Source organism: Mauremys reevesii, linkage group 6 (genome assembly GCF_016161935.1).
Source record: "Mauremys reevesii isolate NIE-2019 linkage group 6, ASM1616193v1, whole genome shotgun sequence".
NCBI classification, from domain to species: Eukaryota; Metazoa; Chordata; order Testudines; family Geoemydidae; genus Mauremys; species Mauremys reevesii.
The window spans coordinates 20,596,738-20,618,574 of NC_052628.1; the positions used below are offsets into that span (position 1 = coordinate 20,596,738).

General features: G+C 39.6%; 1 protein-coding gene across 14 annotated transcripts in view; it reads left to right on the forward strand.

Moving 5' to 3' along the window:
- Window positions 1-21,837, forward strand: part of NEDD4L (NEDD4 like E3 ubiquitin protein ligase) — a 425,802-nt gene that overhangs the window by 385,891 nt on the left and 18,074 nt on the right. For 10 of the 14 annotated variants that reach the window (XM_039544808.1, XM_039544801.1, XM_039544805.1 and 7 more), the window contains 8 exons: window positions 78-155; window positions 1,996-2,050; window positions 2,140-2,196; window positions 6,336-6,394; window positions 14,006-14,071; window positions 15,296-15,525; window positions 19,073-19,194; window positions 20,579-20,649. In XM_039544808.1, coding sequence (XP_039400742.1) covers window positions 78-155; window positions 1,996-2,050; window positions 2,140-2,196; window positions 6,336-6,394; window positions 14,006-14,071; window positions 15,296-15,525; window positions 19,073-19,194; window positions 20,579-20,649 — 738 coding nt within the window. The remainder of the gene's footprint in view (window positions 1-77; window positions 156-1,995; window positions 2,051-2,139; window positions 2,197-6,335; window positions 6,395-14,005; window positions 14,072-15,295; window positions 15,526-19,072; window positions 19,195-20,578; window positions 20,650-21,837) is intronic. The other 4 variants (XM_039544798.1, XM_039544799.1, XM_039544795.1 and 1 more) reach the window with 1 other exon arrangement.

Consider the following 21,837-nt stretch of genomic DNA (forward strand, 5'->3'; position numbering starts at 1 on the left):
TCATATTATAACTGTAAATAAGAAACACCTTTGTGGTTTAAATTTTTATGGATTACAGTGCTGTATTTATGTTACAGGAAGATCCACGGCTGAAATTTCCAGTACATTTGAGATCAAAAGCTTCTTTGAACCCTAATGATTTGGGCCCTCTTCCTGTGAGTGTCAATTTGACATATTTTGCTATATGCATAAAGACCTCTTTTGAGAATGAATGTATACTGCTTCCGCATATACTGTATGTGAATCTGTGTATCTGACAGGTATACACTTGCCAGAGCCTGCTAATAACATTTTTGAAGTGGTCAACCACTTATTAGCTTAGCTGAAAGTTCAAGGAATGAAGAAGCTTTCTCCATGTCTTTATCATTGGCTGTGTGACATGGATGGTTGAAAGTTGTTGCTATGAAGACTAAAACAATATACAAGCTTGAATCAGTGGGGATCTAGGGAAGGGCACATCCTATAATCAAAGAACATTTCTAAATTAGTTCTGTCAGTTAGCTTGCAGATCTCTTTGCCTGTGTTGTTTTATTGGCATTCACAAATATAACTTAATATTTTGTTATCTCTTGGAGGAGTAGGTGGCGTGCAGTATGGTTTAATTTAGATTTTGAATGACACTTCTGCATTCCACATAGAAAGCCGCCACTGTGATGCAAATGCTACTTGGGATTATATTAGTAACCAAAGTACACTGTTGCTTTGCTTCATAATCAAAGTAAATTATAGAGCCTTTCTATCTTGATGAAAAGCTTTGCTCTTAAAGGCAGAAAGTAATATCTGAAAATTTTGGATTTCTTCGTGTGCTTCTGATTCAGTGCCTGATGTCAGTAATGCTTTGGTCTTGTCTACACTATGAGGAAGATACTAGCAACACTGGAAACATTAGTGTAGGCAGGCTACTGGTTCCACCAACACTCTCAGCATCTAATCCTGCTGGGAAGAAGTCTAACTGGCCCTGTCTTGACTACCAAAAAGATTTTTTTAAATCAAGTTAGGTAATTTGTTAGTTACCTTGACTTGAAATACCAGTTAGCACCTAGTGTAGGCACAGTTTAACACCTTTACAATCATTTGTTAGCAGGTAACAACAGAAGACTAAAGCAGTTTTAAAAGAAAAATAGCTGTGCAGGAGGCTGTTTTATTGGCATTTTTCTCATATAAATTGGGCATGCAGTTTTGTCCAGAGAGGGCTTGTTTACATGCAGAGTTGCACTGGTTTAGCTAAGATGTGATTTTTATATTGATTCAGTGTAAACAGAGCAAAAGGCTGTCTGGACATTCTTAAATCAGTATAAACCTGGCTTATATCATTTAGTGCAAGTTGATCAGAAAAAGGTTTAAGGTAAACTGAAACAAGCCATTTTTAAACAAAATGAGTGTTTGCATAGGTTTTTGCACCAGTTTAACTAAATCTGTTTAAAAGCAGATTGAAATTAAAATAGTTTAATCTTCGTGTTGTAGACAAGGCTGAAGATGATGTAGAAGGTACATCATGGAGTAGGAGTAGGTTTAGGGGTAGTACATGGAGTAGATAGTGGTTTTGAATGGTGCTGAGTGTACTAAATGTCTTCTGCTTCTAATGGTGGGAGGATAGGAACATAAGGATTGTCATACTGGATTAGACACATGGACCTTCTAGGCCAGGGTCTTGTTTCTGAGATTGGCCAGCACATTATGATTTAAAGAGAGGTTCAAGAAACCCGGTATAAAGTAGCTGTTGGGATAATCCGCCCCTTATGAAGATCTCCTCCTTTTTAGTATTTACTGTTCTAACTCTGAGCACTCTTGTTAGCCATATAAACATCCAATCTGTCTTTGAATCTTGCTAACTTCTTGGTCTTTGATATTAGCCTTCTGTGATTGTTCTGTGCCATCTAACTTATTAAAAAAAAAAACTAGTTTACATAAACGTAGATGATGTATTTCTCTGTGCCATGTGCACACTTAATACCGTAATGCTATTTTAATTAACATTCTTTTTTTTTTTTCCAGCCTGGTTGGGAGGAAAGAATCCATTTGGATGGAAGAACATTTTATATAGATCATAGTAAGTAGGCACCTAGGTACTACTGCAAGTAGACAAAGGGAGGTAATAAATATTGAAGTGAAAGCTTTATAATTTTACTCTTCATTTAGGAAGCCAGGTGTTGATATGTGGAGACATTGATACCAGAGACTTAGTGCCCTCATACGGTACTGTATATTCACCAAAAGCTTGCTTTTAATTGGCTCATCAAGCTTTGTCCCTCTCTGATCTTGTGAAGCATTAACATTTCTTCTTTGTGGTTTTCTTTGTTTTTGTTGATATTTTGGATTCTTTGTTGTTGTTGATGATCCCATGGCTTATTTGCACTTATTTAATAAATTAAAATACACACTAGGAATAGAAAATAAGATGAGAAGAGATGAGATATCCACAAGTCCATATGTAGGCAGTGGAAGAAATAAGACTGATAAGTAATTTTCCCTCCCACTTCCTTAAAAAGGTCTTGTGGCAATGCCAATTCTGACCTTATTTTCTATTTGTAGCATGTTTTATTGCACCCAGCCCATTAATATCTATCCAATTCTGTTATTGAAGTTCCAGTGTAAGTGATGTTTCATTGTAGACTTGTCTTATTACAGCATTTCAGAACAAGTGTGTGGATTTTTGTTGTTTGAATATAAGTGGCAGTCTAACAGAAGATTTTTTTTTACCTTTCAGCCGGGTTTATTTGAAAGGTGTTCCTATTGATGGGGATAAGCCTCACATAAAAATATAGAGACCATGAAATATCCTTAGAAAAATTGGAAGTGGGGAGGATAGCTGCACAAAACCTGTAAAAATTAAAATCTTAAACCATTCTACCGGTTTGACAGTATTATGGTTTTTACTTTATGTTAGTGTCAGTAGTATTAACTGCTATGCTTATTCTCTGTTTTAAAAAAAAAAGTCTGTAAAGCAGATTGTGATTTTTTTAAATTGCATGCTTAGCTTTTAAGAGGTACCCTGCTTTTAAATAAGGAATTGAACTGATACATTCTTTGCAGAGAACAAGATTAACCTGTTCCAAATATTACTATGGAATTCTTAGTGCTCTTTGCACTTTGACTAATTATTTTAATTAGCCAACAAATATCTGGAAACTTAGAGTTAAGGTTAGCAATTTATCCTGAACTCCTGTTATCAAGGGGTCCAAGAAAAGAAAAGAGCTTGATTTAAGACAGTGTCACATTTACACTTGCTGTAATTCCCTGTCTTTCAATAGTTTAATTAGCCATAACCTTACAGTTATTTGAGCATACGTTTGTCTCTAAATAGAGAGGAAAATTTGAATGTATACATTAGTCAGATTTCTAGTGAGTTTTTAGCAATTGTTACACATTTTACATTTTTTTTAATTTGAAATGTCTTCCTCAATTCCCTCTCCTGAGATGCAGGGCTTTTTTGGCTTTGCGGATGGCAAACTGCAAAAAGCAATTTTTTCCTGATGATACTTGTTTCCAGAAAACACCCTTGTTCTCACATTGTTACATCACTGTGGTAACCAGTGGACCAGCAGCAGGGGTGAAATCAATGGTATCACAATGGACTTGTTTGAGTTTCTTTGCAATAACCTCATGCTCAATATTAAGCAAAAGACAATGCAGAATGTTCAGTGACTTGGCTTGCCCAATATTAATAGTAGTGTCTGTCTTCACAATATTCCTAAGGAATATAATGACATGATATTCATGCAATATACAATTGCAGTAATGTAAGGATATGGTAATCCTGTTTCATATATATTAATAAAATAATACATTTATAAGTCCCAATTACAAGTTTCTGAAACAGTATGTACAATGTACCCCATTAACTAGCCACTCAGCTGACCATCAGCATCTCCTGTATTCGCAGTCCTTTGTCAGTTAAAGTGGCTAGTTATTAAAGAACTATAACTGGGTATACTGGCCTTTTATAGGGTTGCCAACTCTGACTGAAGCTATTTTCCCCCCAACATGATGGGATGTCATTTTCTTAAAATACCCTCTTAAAATCTCCTGGATTGCTTTCAGTGGTCACTGGGAGATCGATGCTGATTCCTGGAGACTCTGGGCCAATCCTGGAGGGTTGGCAACCCTAGCCTTCTAAGAGAAGAGGGGGGCCAGAAGACCCCATTCAGGGAGTTGGAATGAACAAAGGCCCAGGAAATGGCCTGGTAGTGGAGGAAAGGAAGTGCTCCTGAGGAATTGGAAGTTGGATGGGTGGAAAACCCAGAACTGACCCTTTCAGAGCCTGGGATTCCTCTAGGGTGGGACAAGGTTCCCCTCTCTTTCAGCCAGTCAGGAGCTATCTCTCTGAAGGAAAAGAGAGTGAGGCTGCTGCAAAGGGATATCTGGCCCCGAGAGACAGATCAGTAAGCAGTCGCCCTGCTACAAGTACCAAATCGTGCTAAAACATTTCTGTGTAAAAGATTGTGATTATTTAAAGTAATGGTACACCATCAACTTGAAATCCAGCCAATGTTATTAAAGGGTTAATAGATTCAGCTACTGTTCGTGCCCTGGTTCCCCCACAATTTTTGTGATTCTCCAGCTCTATAGTCCTATTTTGTTAATGTTTTTCTCTCCCCTATTAGGGTACAAAAGGCTTGTGCAAACAACAGAGAAACTGACTCTTGGGGAACAACAAGACTGAGTGCTATCAAATGCACAGCATAAACTAATAAAGAAAAATAGACTTTCAGTTGTAGTAATCCTGGATGTCACTTGTGGAAATAGTAGATTAAAAAAATAAAACAGAAATTTCAAATTTCAGCAGTGATTATTAATTTTAAAACATTCCTTTTAATAATGATGATACATAAATATTTTAATTCCCAAGCCCTCAAAGGGGGAGTGCACTGGTCATAAGATACAGAGCTTTTCTTTCCCTAAGACTGGTTCAAGTTCAGCTGGGTCAGTATTATGACCAAATGTCATTTTCCATCTGAAAGCTGTTCGGTAGCTTGCATGCAATGACTTAGTAGTCTCTGTCCACCTACACTCGCTATATCTGCCCAGGCTGTGTGGAAGACATTGGTCTCCAGTGCCTTCCACAAGCATTAAATACACTTAAGATGCATAAAGAGAAATACAAAAACAGCATTTTAATATTAATTATTAACAAATAAGAAAATTTCCAGTTTTAACCTTTTTTTTATTCTCTCAACGCGTTCTTGAGAAACGTTACTTTAAACTTCAGCTTTCACAATCCAATCTATTTTTTGGCCATTTTAAAATTAAATTGATATTAAAAACCAACAGATCTTTCAGGCAAGCAATTTGAGGACTTAAAAAAATGTGAGGGGGACGACTTGATCACGTTGTTACTAAACAAATTGTAAAGCATAGCAGTACACATAATACAAGGATTGTTATTCCACTGCTAGGGCAGAAAATTGATGACTTAGACTTTGCCATTGCAGATGGTACCTACTTGGTTTTTGGAGCATTGTCTTACTGTTGTGATACCATCATTCCATTGTGGTTCTACTGTGTTTAGATTTTTATCAGGAATATGCTGTGTGGAGACAGGGAAAATATCACTATAATACCGTATAACCATTACCCTACCAGTGCTCTAAAAATCTGCAAATGAAAACACATTGTGTTGCTATTGTATCATTGGCAAGAGCCATTTTGGTCAAAATTGAATATGCTTCCCTTGTGCCATAACTTCATAAGGGAAGGCAAAAATGTGCACTCTTAACCTGTTTGTAAAATTAGTAGCTAGGGTCTATGAGTCTTTCTGGAATGGAGGGAATTTCTTCCCAGTTCTGTTTCAGGTCCTGTTTTAAAATTGTTGTTTCTTAGTTATTCTAAATTTATAAAAAATAATTTGATCGTATCATGGTGTGAGCTCTTGTCAATTTCTTTCATTTTAATTGGAAATAGTTTTAAAGTTGCACAAGAACACACAAAAAGTTTGAATTTAGTAAACTTAATCTGGCATTTGAAGGGGTTCTTTGCTTTACCTTTTGGGCTCAAGACCTTTGTTTGCCTAATCTGAGTTAAGTGCATTTCAAGCTCAAGTTATAAATCCCTGAAGAAAAGGGGTTTATAATTTAAATATTGACACTATAGATCTTTAACAAAAGCAGTGTGAATATACTGGATTATACGGTAGTTTTGCACTTTTGAATGAGTGTTCCCAACTAAACAGTGTGATGGGGTTTTAATGGATGGGGTGTACGCAGTTTTTTCCTAACCTTGAAGTACTAAGTTATGGATGTTGCAGGGAGGTGGGTGCAAGTGAAATTTTTTTAAAGGATGATTTTACAGGGTGGTAGAAGAGAACTAATGGTATGATATCTTTTGTTAACTTGCAGATAGTAAAATTACTCAGTGGGAAGACCCCAGATTGCAGAACCCTGCTATTACTGGTCCAGTAAGTACTGTGTATGCTAATGGTTTTGAATGCCACACATTAAATGCTGTGGCTCAAACTCTCCCCTGTGCCAAGATCCGGTTGATGCAGGGCAGGAGGGACTGTCATGTAGCTGATTTTCTAGGTCAGTCTGTGCTGCTGCAGCACAAGTTAGAACAGCCCCATGGTTGCTCTAACTTGCTGGCAGCAGTCGCAAGCAACAGGACACCAGCTGGGGATTGACAGAGCACACTGCACTCCAGTCCCACCCACCATCCCAGGGCCAGACAAGGTATGGTATAGATAGAGGCAATTTCTGTGTCTTCTGAGACCTCCCCATGTCAACTGGCCAGATTTGGAAGCTTGCCAGCCCTCTAATTTCCTTCCTTTCTTCCACCAATTATCATATAATGCAATTTCATCCTATAAGTACCTAGGAAAAATATTTGATCTGTGGATCCTCCAATAAATCCCAGACTATTCCATAATCTTGACTCTGATTTATCTTAGATATCTGATCAGAGTGTATTACTTGCTGCATTATTTCCTCTTATGAAAATCCCGTCTGTTCAGATACTGCATGGCTAACAGATGGACACTTGCAGCTTTGACTTGTTAAAACCCCTTCATTTGTCACTGTTTCCATTATCCTGCAGCTACAACAAGAAACCATCTCCACCAAATTGAAACCATGGAGTTAGTCTCTAAAGGATATTCATTACCAAGATCATCCCTAGGTAGAAAAAGTACTTTTCCAAGGCAGATTTTTCACTGTAGGAAACAGACGTTGTGGTAACGAGACTCCAGGATAGAAATCGTGCAGAGGCCATATCCCATTTAATACAGCATAAGAGATGCTACTTACTTGCTCTTGGCATCCAAGAAAAAGGCAGTAAAAATGTAAATTTGGATATATTTTGTCAGCATGCAGTGAGGACTCCTCCTCTGGCCACCCTCACTCTTTCATCACCCATCTTTCCTATATTAAAATCCTACATAAGAACATAAGAACGGCCGTACCGGGTCAGACCAAAGGTCCATCTAGCCCAGTATCTATCTACCGACGGTGGCCAATGCCAGGTGCCCCAGAGGGAGTGAACCTAACAGGCAATGATCAAGTGATCACTCTCCTGCCATCCATCTCCATCCTCTGACAAACAGAGGCTAGGGACACCATTCCTTACCTCTTCCTTTACTATGGCTTAGAACATAACAATCCTCCATTCTCTCAGCAACTCTTCTTTGGCTTCCTAACCCTTCCTCCATCAAGCTGAAATTGCATATCCAATTTCAAACTTCTCCACAGTAATGCCTCTGTCTGCACCGCAGGTCTGGTCTTCTACACTTTATGCTCTCACTTCCCAGTTGTGACTCAATGCCTGTTTTTCATGCCATTCCCTATGCCTTGAACATCCTCTCTCTCTTGTGTGTCAGGCTAACTCACTCTCCTAACCCTTCCTCAGACATGTTTCAGATAGTTTTCCAGAACTTTCTCCTCTGGTTCATCTACTCCTGCTCTGGGGCCTCAACATCTATCAAAGTAAACAGAAGACAATTGAAAAAGTAAAATAAAAGAAGCAAGATGCATGGCCAGATCGCTGGCTGGTGTAGCTTGGGCTAAAATGGAGTTATGCCAATTTATACTGGTTGAGCATCAGGTTAAGAACAAGAATTGCGTTAGAAACAAAGTTTGTATACAGTCTGTTCCCTTGCCAAGTTACCCTCTCTCATTGTTCACTCTTCCTTTTCCTCCTACTCACCCCATGGGTTGTAGGTAATTATGTATTTTTCTCAAAAATCCTGTGTCGTTGAAATTCAATGCAAAACTTTGACTTCAGTGGCACAGAATCGAGCCCTGGCATCATAATATCCTTTGGCCATCTTGTTTTTTCTCTGTTTAAAAAAAAAAAGGCCGATTAATGGTATTTCTTAAATGGTTGGTCCATTTGCTGTTGGTACCTATCTGATGTTGCTAAGTCTACATCATTTAGCCCTTAACAGTAACCAGACAGTATATTGAAAAGCAGATAGTATCTACTTTTAACTTACCGGCTGAGCATACTGACAGTTGCAATTTTATTACTGCATTAGAAAAACTCCAACTAATCACTGATGTGAAATGGCCCCTAATGCACTCAATAGGCCGATCTTTTTCAAATGCCATATGTGTGGTCACCAAGAATGTCTTTCACATAAAGTCGTTCAATTCTAAGGATTCTGCAAGAAACTCTGAGACTAGGATGTTGGAGTTTTTTAGTCTAATGCTTATGTGAGCCTAGCAACCTTGTGCGATGCTGAGGACTCGTGTCTAATCGGGGTTTTCAGTCCTTGGGTTCTTAGGGACTTGGATTGCTGTGGAAGCACTATATTGTGCTGAGTTCCTGAGCATGCGGTGGTGAAGGAGGTGGGGCGGGAGGGTAGAGGAGCTCTTCACATTCATCACTTATCGGGGTGATAATTGTTGACAGAGAATTCTGGAGCTGCGAAGTTAGTGTTCATTTAATTAGATGTATTGCTAACCAAAAAAAAAAGAGCTATATCTAGTCATTATGGAAAAGTGGTGACTGACTTAGTACCGGTGGCATAATCAGAGTATCTGGGCACTATTACAAACATATAAAGTACATATATTCCCTAAAGTGATATTGCATTGTGTGAGTAAGGTATTTAGACAATAAGCATGCCAAAAGATTCCTTCACTCCTGTAATAGTCACATTCTTATGCTCATCAGGGGATAATGCTTTTTTCAACTTTTCACATCTCATCTTCCACAAGGAAGACAGCCTAACAGGCATATTTCAACCTCCCATTTTACACCCACATCCAGCCACTTAGAAACCCACTTCAAATCAATGTGAAACCTTCTTCTCCCCCAGACGCATGTCCTGAACTGACATTTGTGATGCAGCTGGGAATGGCTGAAGAATATGCAGCTCTCACGACATTTTGGAGTTCAGAACTATTCTTTTGCCCTAGTGGAAATATACTTCAGATGTTTAGGAGTTGCTGTTCATTTGCACTCACTGCTTTGATAGATCTGCTCTTTTGTCCTGTGGAAGCAGCAGGACAGAGGAAAGTAATGAGGTGACAGGAAATGATTTTTTGCTTTTTATTATGATCGATCAAGGCCAAGTGCCCCCTTCTCTCTCTCTCTCTCTCTCTCCCTCCTGCTCCCAACCCCAAGTAAATTTTCTTTGTGCATGGAATATGAGGGAGAATGGTGAGCTAAGGAGTTGATTGGCATGGAGCAGATTGCAGCTGCTCCACTACCATTACTGCAGCCTATTTTTTTTTTAATTCAAGGTTTTCTGTACATGACTTTTCTATTTGAGGTTTTATAGTCATAAGGATGGTGAGGAAGAGCTTTGTTTGATGTCTTCTGGCTGTACCCCTGTCTTAAGGCTGGTAGAAATGAAAGCTTTCAGGTCTGGTGCCGCTAGTTAAAAGGGTTGGCTTTAAAGAATTTCTCTTACATTTTTGCACCCGTGCCAGTTTGTGCTGTGTTTCCTTCAAGTGTATAAGCTAAGCAGAGTCTAGCTGGGTAAGTTTAGGGGGGAGGAATAGCTCAGTGGTTTGAGCATTGGCCTGCTAAACCCAGGATTGTGAGTTCAATCCTTGAGGAGGCCACTTACAGATGTGGGGCAAAAATTGGTCCTGCTAGTGAAGGCAGGGGGCTGGACTCGATGACCTTTCAAGGTCCCTTCCAGTTCTAGGAGATTGGTATATCTCCAATTATATTAAGTTCTTGAATGGGAGACTTTCCAGACCCACCTCAGTGTTATGCATGTTGATGGTAATTCAGTATAGGGCACACTTTTGAGTTAGTAACATAAGAACGGCCATACTGGGTCAAACTAAAGGTCCATTTAGCCCAGCATACTGTCTTCCGACAGTGGCCAAAGCCAGGTGCCCCAGAGGAAATGAACAGAACAGGTAATATCAAGTGATCCCTCCCCTGTCTCCCATTCCCAGCTTCTCACAAATAGAGGCTAGGAACAACATCCCTTCCCATTCCAGCTCTTAGTCAATGATGGACGTATCCTCCAGGAACTTACCTAGTTCTTTTTTTAAATCCTGTTAGTGTCTTGGCCTTCACAACATCCTCTGGCAAGAAGTTCCACAGGTTGACTGTGTTGTGTGGAAAAAATACTTCTTTTTTTTTTGTTTTTAAACCTGCTGCCCATTAATTTCATTTGGTGACCCCTAGCTGTTATGTTTAGAGAAGAAGTAAATAACACTTTCTTATTTACTTTCTCCACACCAGTCATGACTTTATACACCTCTATCATATTCCCCTTCAGGATTCATAGAATATTAGGGTTGGAAGGGACCTCAGGAGGTCATTTAGTCTAACCCCCTGCTCAAAGCAGGACCAATACCCAAATTTTTACCCCAGTTCCCCAAATGGCCCCCTCAAGGATTGAACTCATAAACCCTGGGTTTAGCAGGCCAATGCTCAAACCACTGAGCTATCCCTCCTCCCCGATTGGGAATTTCCCTCACATCCTCAGCCGTGAAGATTGATGCAAAGAATTAATTTAGTTTCTCAGCAATGGCCTTATCATTCTTGAGTGCTCCTTTAGCATCTCAATCGTCCAGTGGCCCCACTGATTATTAGCAGGTTTCCTGCTTCAGATGTACTTTTTTTTTTTTTTTTAATTGCTATTACTTTTTGAGTCTTTGGCTAGCTATTCTTCACATTCTTTTTGGCCTTCCTAATTATATGTTTACACTTCATTTGCCAGAGTTTGTGCTCCTTTTTCTCACCAGGATTTAACTTCCACTTTTTAAAGGATGCCTTTTTGTCTCTCATGCTCTAATACGTCTGTTAGTCTATAAGATGCCACAGGACTCTTTGCTGTTTTTGTCTCTCACTGGTTCTTTTACTTTGTTGTTTAGCCACGGTGGCATTTTTTTGGTTCTATTACTATGTTTTTAAATTTGGGGCATACATTTAAGTTGATCCTCTATTATGGTATCTTTAAAAAGTTTCCAGGCAGTTTGCAGGGGTTTCACTTTTGCACTGTACCTTTTAATTTCTGTTTAACTAACTTTCTCATTTTTGTGTAGTTCCCCTTTCTGAAATTAAATGCTGCAGTGCTGGGCTGCTATGGTGTTTTCCCCACCACAGGGATGTTAAATTTCATTATATTATGGTCACTATTACCAAGTGACAAAGAATCTATTACCAAGTGGTCCAGCTATATTCATACCTTGGAATAAAGAATTTGCCTCTCCTCTTGTGGTTCCAGGACTAGCTGCTCCAAGAAGCAGTCATTTAAGGTGTCAAGAAGCTTTATCTCTGCATACCATCCTTAGATGACATGTACCCAGTCAATATGGGGATAGCTGAAATCCCCCATTATTATTGAGGGTTTTTTATTTTTACAGCCTCACTAATCTCCCTGAGCATTTCACAGTCACTATCACCATCCTGGTCAGGTGGTCGGTAATATATCCCTACTGCTATATTCTTATTATTAGAGCATAAAATTACTATCCATAGAGATTCCATAGTACACTTGGGTTCATTTAAGATTTTTACTTCATTTGAGTCTATGCTTTCTTTCACATATAGTGCCACTCCCCCACCAGCACGACCTGTTCTGTCCTTCCGATCTATTTTGTACCCTGGTATTACTGTGTCCCACTGATTATCCTCATTCCACCAAGTTTCTGTGATGCCTGTTATATCAATATCCTCATTTAACATGGGGCACTCTAGTTCACCCATCTTATTATTTAGACTTCTAGCATTTCTATATAAGCACTTTTGAAAACTTGTCACTTTTTAGCTGTTTGCCATTACATATGTAATTGAATGGGACTTTTTTTTTTTAATTTGACTGTTTATCAGATCCTACCCCTATTTTATCATCTTTCATCCTCTCCTCCTTACTAGGACATAAATAATCTCCATTAATAGCTCCTCCCCTAAGGGATCTATTGCCTCCTGGTATGGTCGGAGAGTGGAGAAAGACTGCTCTGTGGAGCTAATGCTTTTTTTACTGAGCTGTGTCAAAGAGGTCATGACTGTCTGCTGTGGAGTTAGCTTCTACTTGATTTCATTTGGCTTTGTCATTTTCTGTAGAAAAATTCCTAGAATCTCAAGAGGGGACTTGTTTAAACATTTATAAACTCAAATAAATAAATTTATTCTCAAAGATCTTAAGTCATTTCCCATAAAGGTGCTATCAGATTCCAACTCTAATTGTTTTCTTCTAACCTAAATTCCATCTTATATTTTTAGCTTTTCATTTCTGTTCTAAAATTATTCCGTGGTGTTGCTGTGGACCATCACACAGAAAATGCGTTCTTCTCCAGAGGTGTCTGCGCTCTAGTGGTGATTCACATGAACCCTAGATATTATACGGTGTCACTTAATTCCCTCTGAGGGTGTTGTGAACTAATTTAATTTATAAAATGCTTTTAAAAACCTGGAATAAAGGAGTTATACAAGTGCACATTATTTGTATTATTAACATTATTAGTAATTTTAAATTTTATTATCATTCTTATTGGCACACATACCATCCAAAAGTTTAGTTCTTGCATATAGGGCTATTAAGAGAATTTCAGGCCTGGGAATATCCAAAACTGATGGATTTCAATACCCAAACTGTATTTTTCTCGATTCCCATTTTCTACCCTTCTTCTTTCCTTCTAGCCGTTGAAGTTGCAAAAAGTTACCTTACAAAAGTACGCATCTTTCAAAGACCTGTGCTAGTAATGAGTTCTGACCAATCTAGTCTATCATTTTGGGAACTTTCCATGCTGATATCATGCCTCTGCCTATATGGACAAAAAGCCTCATCTACGTTAATTGCGCCACTCTCCATTCTGCACTAGTTGGAGCACAAAGAGCACCCATCACAAATATCAGTTTTGTCAGCACATAATGATGTGCTCTCAGGGCCGTTTTAAGGGGTTTTGCTTCCCCCCCCCTTATAAACAGTATTTAACTTCAGTTTACATTCTGTAAAAGGGAGATAAGAATACTTCCTGTCAAAGTCTGTTGAAGTCTTTACTAAGACACTCCTTATCATCAGTGGGCTTGGATCAGGAATTTCCCTGCATTGAAGAGCTTGCAATCTGCTGTCCTGTACTGTTTGTACACCTCAGTTCCTCAATCTCAGTTGGGGCTTCTAGGTGCTATGACAAATAATTTAAAATAATGTAAAAGACCTTATGAGGACACCTGTGCCTTCCTAGTATGACACGTGAGCCCTGAGAATCAGTCAAGATTTTTCTTTTCTTACCTTTTTTCGGGTGTTCTTTCACCCTTTCTGTTGCTAGTACCAGAAAAAAAGAGGATTGTGTAGTGGGTAGAGCAGAAGATTGAGATCAAATGAAATGGTGCTGTGATATACTGGGTCTCAAATTACCTATCTGTAATATGGGGATAATACCTCCTGAGGAGGGGGTTAAGTTTTAATACTCCTAAAGTGTTTTCGGGTCCTCAGTTGAAAGTTGTTGTGTTGGTGCAAGGGTTATTTGCAATATATGTATTTAGAGCAAATCACAATTGACGAAGAAAGTATGTTTTTAAACTGCTGGGTATTTTTAATTAACATTTTAGGGGTTACAGTATGTCGGATTGCATGATGTATTTATAATTTTCTCTTTTTCAGGCTGTTCCCTATTCCAGAGAGTTCAAACAGAAATACGATTACTTCAGGAAGAAGTTAAAGAAACCAGTGAGTAATTGTCTGTCCTGTGTTGGAGCCGATTGCCTTAGGGTAGGAAAACAACAATTGACTGCCCAAGAATAGATAAGCAGTGCTGCACTCTATTACTGTACATTCGCCAGTTTTCCCTGCTCGTCTTACCACAGTTAGCTGAATATGAACAAATTGACTGAAGCTTTTCTGTATGGATCAAAAACGCTTTCAGTCTCAACCAAAACTGATATGCAGCCCTCGAGGCTCAAGTTTTCATTTAAAAATGGACAATTAAAGCAATGAGGCAAGAAAGAAGCAACAACAACTTAATATCACCTCAGAGTTGACACTAATTGGCATGTGTGAGGACATGCTCAGATGAAAATCCAAGACTTGAATGGGCATAAGGACTGAGACTGCCCTCACACCTCAGAGCAGTCTGTCCAAGAGCATGGTCACAGGAAATTGGCAGAGCAGTGGGGAAGTTGGTGCTGTTGCCACTTCTGGTATATTGGGTCTGTGAACAAAGAGGACTTCAGTCATTCAACATCTTTCACCAGCACTAAAAATCACTTAATGGAAATAAGAGATGAGCGCTCAATGCTAACTTGCCTGTGGTATTGATTGGCTCAATAAGGACTTTAAAGTTTTGGTAGCCATAACCAAACAGATTACAGGGGGCCCTTAGGCATTCTTTTACTATATATTGATATCTCCTTACCTTTGCATCCAAATCTGTGAGGGCTGCTGCTTTCACTGTATTAAAATGCAGCACTTCACAGGCACCAAATAGCAATTGGCTTTCTGCTGCATTAAACAATGTAATTGGCAGTAAAAATGTTTGCTTCAAACCCATCTTAGCAGGAAAACTAGACATTTTTGTGGTTCTCGCCTGTCACTTGTCTGTTCATCCCATCTTATTTTCATTCTGCTTATTCCACACACATTCTTACTTCTCCTTTGCTTTTTTGCTATTTTTCTTCTTCTATTGACTAATTTTCCTTAATATGCAGAATAGGATGGAAACCTTTGAGCTATTACAATGGAGCTGGCCGAGACGTATACCTGAAGGTAGTTGAAAATTTCTAGACACAATAGCAGGCTAACATCTTGTAGGGGGAGGAAGCTCTGGAAAACAGGGTGCTAGAGAAACCTTGGATTACTTAGCTGGGTTACTCATTGCTCTATGCTGTCATCTTAATACTGCCAGCAATGGCGTGTAGGCTATGTATTCAGACCGACTTTTCTTCTTTCATGTAGGCTGATATACCAAACAGATTTGAGATGAAACTACACAGAAACAATATTTTTGAGGAATCCTATAGAAGAATCATGTCTGTGAAGAGGTCAGATGTACTAAAAGCCAGACTCTGGATTGAATTTGAGTCAGAAAAAGGACTTGATTATGGAGGCGTGGCTAGAGAATGGTTCTTCCTGTTGTCTAAGGAGATGTTTAATCCTTATTATGGTCTCTTTGAATATTCAGCAACGTAAGTGTCCATTAAAATGTTTCCATTGTAAGTGATCCAGATTAGTATTTGGATGGAAAAAAAAGTTATGTAGTGGAGCCCTTAGATTTTCCTGCAGGCTGTACTTTTAAGTTCTTTAACCAAGACCAGTGTAAAATGTCTCTCTATAATGTGGTTTGTTACTTATTCCATGTTCAGGAAACCTTCTGAATGAAACTGCTGCTGTGATCTATTTAGCAACTTTCATTGTTTTGTAAATATTCCACGTTGTTTTTTGCAAGGCAGTGTACTGTATGCATTTGTGCGACTAGCAGTAGTGAAAGGAATGGGGCAAGAGAAGGGGCTCTTTTTATGCCACTCCCAATATGGTGCATGGTTGTTGCAGGTTTAAAGTTCTGGGGTTTGAGTTGAAATTCAGCTCTCATGGACCAGCTTCTCATTTGCACTAACGACCCTTTACACAACTCTGGCACTATAAATGGGCCTTAAAGTGGGAGTGAATTACATTTACACTGATTGTAAGGCCCGTTTGTTGCCAGAGCAGTGCAAATGAGAAGCTGTCCCTTGTGCTCAAATTGCCTTTGTGTAATGTTATGTTATGTACCTAACTACTAATACAGTGGTTAAAGATTGATTTTGTTTATTGCAGGCAGTGCTTTCTGTGTTTGGTGTCAGTATCAAGTTCACTACTTTTTTCCAATAGAAGTGTTGAGTAGGCTGTAAATGAGAGAAACTGTATAAACAAGGAATTCCTTATACTGTGCATCAGCTTCTCTTTTCTTTTTTAAACAATTGCACAACTTGCAAAGTAACCTTCTATTTTTATGTATACAGAAGCACAAGGTTGTAAAATATGACTAGTTCAAAGTGTTTGTGCTTTACTGAATTTTGCTGCAGAAACGTTTTTGCCTTTTGAAAAGGTCCTTTTCATTCATTGGCTATATGCAACAATGCATGAATATTTTAAACTAAAACTATTTAAGTTTTAGATTCAAATTGGCAGAAAAATAAGTAACAAGAAATCCCACTGAAGTGAGAATTGTCATTAAAAACAGGAATAAGAAATCATTACAGGTGACATTTTTAATCTATGCTGCCAGGGAACTTATCCCCCCCCAACATTGTGGTAATAAAACGAATTTAGGATTCATGCTGGGAAATACTCATATTTCTAAAGTATCACTTACCTAGTAGTGTAGTGTAGTACCCTGTAGTTATTCAGTCCCCCATTGCTGTGTGGATCACATTACTGTTTAACTCTTGCAAGATATATTCAGGCTGAAGAATATACACTAGATAGCATCTGTCCATGGTTTTGTGGGTTTTTTAATAAATCTATTGTCATATTAGCAAATTTGGCAAGTACTCCAGGCTTAATCATTAGAATCTGTATTGTTCAGAGGCGGAATGCTGACTATGACTCAGGTGCTGGGGTTGGGCGGGGGAGACAGAGACTGACCTTGCACCCCTGAGGATCTCTTGTATTTCCACCTTCTTTTAAATTTCCCTCTCCCGTCGCTTGTTTTTTGTTTTTTTTTAAGGTTTCTCCTCACAGCAACTTTGCCTTGGATGAAGGGGAAGGCTCTTTTCCGAGCCAGTCAGGATATGTCTACACTCCAGTGTAAGCCCAGAGTTAGTGGGACTCGAATCAGTTGACCCATGTTAGGGAACCCTGGGCTTGAACATCTACCTTGTATTTTAACCCTATGTTAAGACTTTTCTCACCTGTGCTTGAACCTAGGGCTATGAGATCCACACTGCAGTGCACTGACCTGAGTCAAAGTAACCATATCCCAGAGTCCCTACTCTTCTTCCCCCTTTTCCCCCCCAATGTGGCTGCTATAGCCCTAGAACTGTGGTGCATTGTGGGAAATCTTTACTGCTCAACATGCAGGAAGCAGCTTTCTTTGCAAAAGGTTTGATCGATTTGCAAAACCAGGAGGCTCTCTGATAATGATTGCAGATCGGTGAGCAGAAGAGCTGGTGTCGTTTGCAAAGAGGGTTGGCGTCTGTTTTCAATAGTGTGGATTTCAGTTTGTTCAGAAAGAGAGGACTAACGAAATTGTCTCATGGAATTGAGAGACTTCCAGCTGACTGCTGGGACCCAAGTCAAGCGGGGCTGCATCTACACTGCAAAGCAATAGAGCTCAGACCCAGGGTTCCTGGGACCCTGGGTTCACACCCTGGGCTAGCGTAATAGTAGTGTAGACACAAAGGGGGTTAGGCTTGAGCCCAGGCTTAAACATGGGCTTACATTGCGGTGTAGACATACCCTCAGTGCTGTTCAATATGCCTGCAAGAGGACATGCCTAGAGATAGTCATATTAAGTGCTCTCTGGGTGAAAGTGCTTCTGTTGAAGTCAATGGGACTTTTGCCATTAACTTCAATAGAGCCAGGCTTTCACCCTGTCTTCCCCAAGGATCGGGTGTAATATTTTTTACTTTTGTCAGCCAGAGAGTTCAGGACTCACATTGTGAACAGCCACATGCAAAGGTCACGTGATCATTGGATTTATTGTAGCAATCTATTATTTTTTGTTCATGCTTCATCATTTTACAGCTCTCCTCTTGTTTGTCCTTGTGCCCTTCTCTTCCCCCAGCATACAAACTGGGTGAAAGAATATTGCCCCTTCTTTCTAGAGCTTGCTGTGGTGAGCAATGGCCCATCTCTGTTAAGTTTTTTTTAAACAATTAGACATTTATATGAATAAGAATAGTATCGGCTGTTAGGTTTAGCGACAAGAATGGTAAAATTATGGCAGCAACAATCCTTGTGCTTCGTGGCATGAGCTGATCACCCACTCAGGTCATGTCTTAGACTGTAAACTCTTCAGAACACGGACTATGTCCATTTCTGTGTTTGCACATGTCTCAGTTTGATCATCTAGTGAAGGCTATCGAGGTATTAAATATTTAATAAAAATAACATTTTTCCTGTGGTAAAGTGGTGCATGGTGGAGAATAGGGTGTAATGCCTTTCTCACCTATCCTGCACTGGCCACACCTGGAGATAGGTACCACACACATGGCAATATCATTCACGTCTGGTATGGTGATTCTTACATTCCTAACAATACAGTTTTGACTCCCTCACCCCAGTTTGCAATCCAAAAATTACAGCATCTAAGGGTACGTCTTCACTACTCGCCATATTGGCGGGTAGCGATCGATTTCTCAGAGTTCGATATATCGCGTCTCATCTAGACGCGATATATCGAACTCCGAATGTGCTCCCGTCGACTCCGGAACTCCACCACCGCAAACGGCGGTGGCGGAGTCGACGGGGGAGCCGCGGATGTCGATCCCGTGCCGTGAGGATGAGTAAGTAATTCGAACTAAGGTACTTCGACTTCAGCTACGCTATTCGCGTAGCTGAAGTTGCGTACCTTAGATCGAACCCCTCCCCCAGTGTAGACCAGGCCTAAGGCACACAAATGAAAATACTGAGCTACTTGATTGCAGAAGTAGAAAATAGATGACCCAAAGTCAAATTACTTACTAATGTATCTGATGTCAACTACTTGATTATTTAAACAGGTTTTTTCTTTCCCCTCTCCCCAAAAAAAAGGGACAACTATACCCTTCAGATTAATCCCAATTCAGGTCTTTGTAATGAAGATCATCTGTCCTATTTCACATTTATTGGACGAGTTGCTGGCCTGGCAGTGTTTCATGGGAAGCTATTAGATGGTGAGTTTAAATAATAATAATAAATGTTGTTGTTTTGGCATGTGTAATTTTTACTGACTTTTACTCCTGTGAGCCCTTGCAGAGCCAGCATTGCTAAAGGAGAGTGAGCTGCATTCTGTTCCTGTTTGTGCATCACCTACAGAATTGCTTCCTATGGTTAAATCAGCCACAGCTGAAGGCAGTGAGGTTGCATAAGCATCAGTGAGGATATAATTTGATCTGTAGAATCTTTATTACTGGTGTGGTGTGAGAGAGAAATATTCCAGGCTGACCTTGGGAATCTGAAATAAGCATACAGTTACAAAGATGACTCTTTCTAAACGGAGTCCATTTTATCTGGAGTCCCTAGGGCACAATAAACCATGCAACCTCACAATGTCATTTTTATAGTCACTTTGCAGAGCAGAGTGACATCTCGTAAATTGGGAACTCAACCCTTGGACCTAAATTCTCCAGACTTTTACATCTCTTTCACATTTGTAGCTCCATTGGTAGTTACACTGCCATAAATCCGTTGCCATGGAGTGGAGAACTGGTCCTTCTGTGCTTACAGAAAAGATGAGAAAGTTGTGTTAACTTAAGCACAATTGTATCTGCATTAACAGAGGGGAATTTCTTTGCCATTGGCAAGCTAAAGTGATATGACACCATTTTAAACCTGAACAGATCTATTCTATGCCTTGACCTATGGTGGGTAGAGCAGAATAGTGGAGGTTACACACTCTTTCCTCACTGCCTGGATGATTTTATCCTTTAACAAATTAATAATTGGAATTGCTTCAAGCTACATCATAGCCCTGAGGCAATCTATAATACTGAAAGATGGGTTTTCTGTGCAGCTGCTGTGGCTGGAGTACTAGTGCTATTTCTACTCATTTTCTCCCAAGGACTCTGTGTAAGAATGACAGTGGATGTGGATGCTGGGTGGATTGTGTGTGGAAGGCAGGGGATAGTGATCAGTTTTAATGACAACAGTAACAAAGGACACTTCCTAAGGACTGTTGTAACGAGTGGCTGTGGTCAATGAATGGCCCCTTGGCTTCGCTTCAGGATGTCATCTCTCTTAGCAGATTGTTAATCCCCAAGAAATGCCCTATGCTGGTACTGTTACTACTTGAATATATTACACTACAATGACTGCTGATTATAATTTTTTGTTTTACACTTACTAATCTGATATCAATGTGATATATTTTTCTTTTCTAATTCTCTCCGTATTCTTTCCTTGGGACATTGAAAGTTGTGAAAGAGTGCTGGTTTTAGCAGTGTTATTATTTGCTTAGTCAGCCCTTTTTGTCTCCGATTGGTAGCAGAACAAAAAAGTACAGTTTAAAATTAAATCTATTTACTTGTGCCTCTTGGGGGTTTTTTTGGGTTTTTTTAGGCTTCTTCATCAGGCCTTTTTATAAGATGATGCTGGGGAAACAAATAACGCTGAAAGACATGGAGTCAGTGGTAAGTGAACACTTAAAAAATTATTAGTGTTAAGAGAGACGAGGTGGGTGCGGAAATATCTGTTATTGGATCAACTTCTGTTGGTGAAAGAGAGAAGCTTTTGCACTCCACAGAGCTCTTCTTCAGGTCTGGCTCTTTGAGCTCAAAAGTTTTCTCTTTTACCAACAGCAGCTGGTCCAATAAAAGATATTACCTCACCTACTTTGTCGCTCTCATATTCTGGGGCCAAAACAGCTACAACAACACTGCAAATAACTTCTTAGTGTTGTCAGTTACATGAGTTTCTTCTCTGGCGAAATTATAAAAGCTAATACTGCTAATAAACGACATGGTGGCAAACACAAGTTAGAGCGGTGAGAACTTGGGGAACATTTCTTATTTTGTAGTAGAGGTACCTTTGTGTCTGCCAAGATTAGTGATTTTAGGGGTAATGCAATTAAAATTATGGGGGAAAATAGGTCAATTAGAAAAACAACTTGAGGTGCTTTTTTGTTTTCTTAATTTTGCTGTAGACTTTCTGCTTCTTCCTTTTCCTTCCCAAACTAAGCAGAACAATGGGCAGGCGATATAGAACCACAGAAAAGTACGTCTGGAAGGGACCTTGAGAGGCCATCAAGTCCAGTCCAGTCCCCTGTGATGAGGCCAGATCAAATAAACCTAGACCAGCTCGGGGAGGTTTTAGTCCCACCTGTTCTGAGAAACCTCCAGTAATGGGGAGTAATAGCCCCCTTTGGCAGCCTCTTCTACAGCTTAACTACTCTTATAGTTAGAAAGATTTTCCTAATATCTCATCTATATCTCCCTTGCTTCAGATTAAGCCCGTTACTACTTGACCCATCTTCAGTAGACATGGAGGGCAATTGGTCACCATCCTCCTAACATTTTTGAAGATTATCAGGTCTCTCCTCAGTTGTCTTTTTTCAAAACGAAACATGCTCAGTTTTTGTTCTCCTTTCCTCGTAGGTCATGTTCTCCTTTCCTCGTAGGTCTCTCCTCAGTTGTCTTTTTTCAAAACGAAACATGCTCAGTTTTTGTTCTCCTTTCCTCGTAGGTCATGTTTCCTAAGCCTTTTTATCATCTTTGTTGCTCTTTTCTGGGCTCTAGGCAGTTTCTCCATATCTTTCGTAAAGAGGGGCACCGGGAATTGGACACGATACTCTAGCTGAGGTCTAACCCCAGTGATGACTA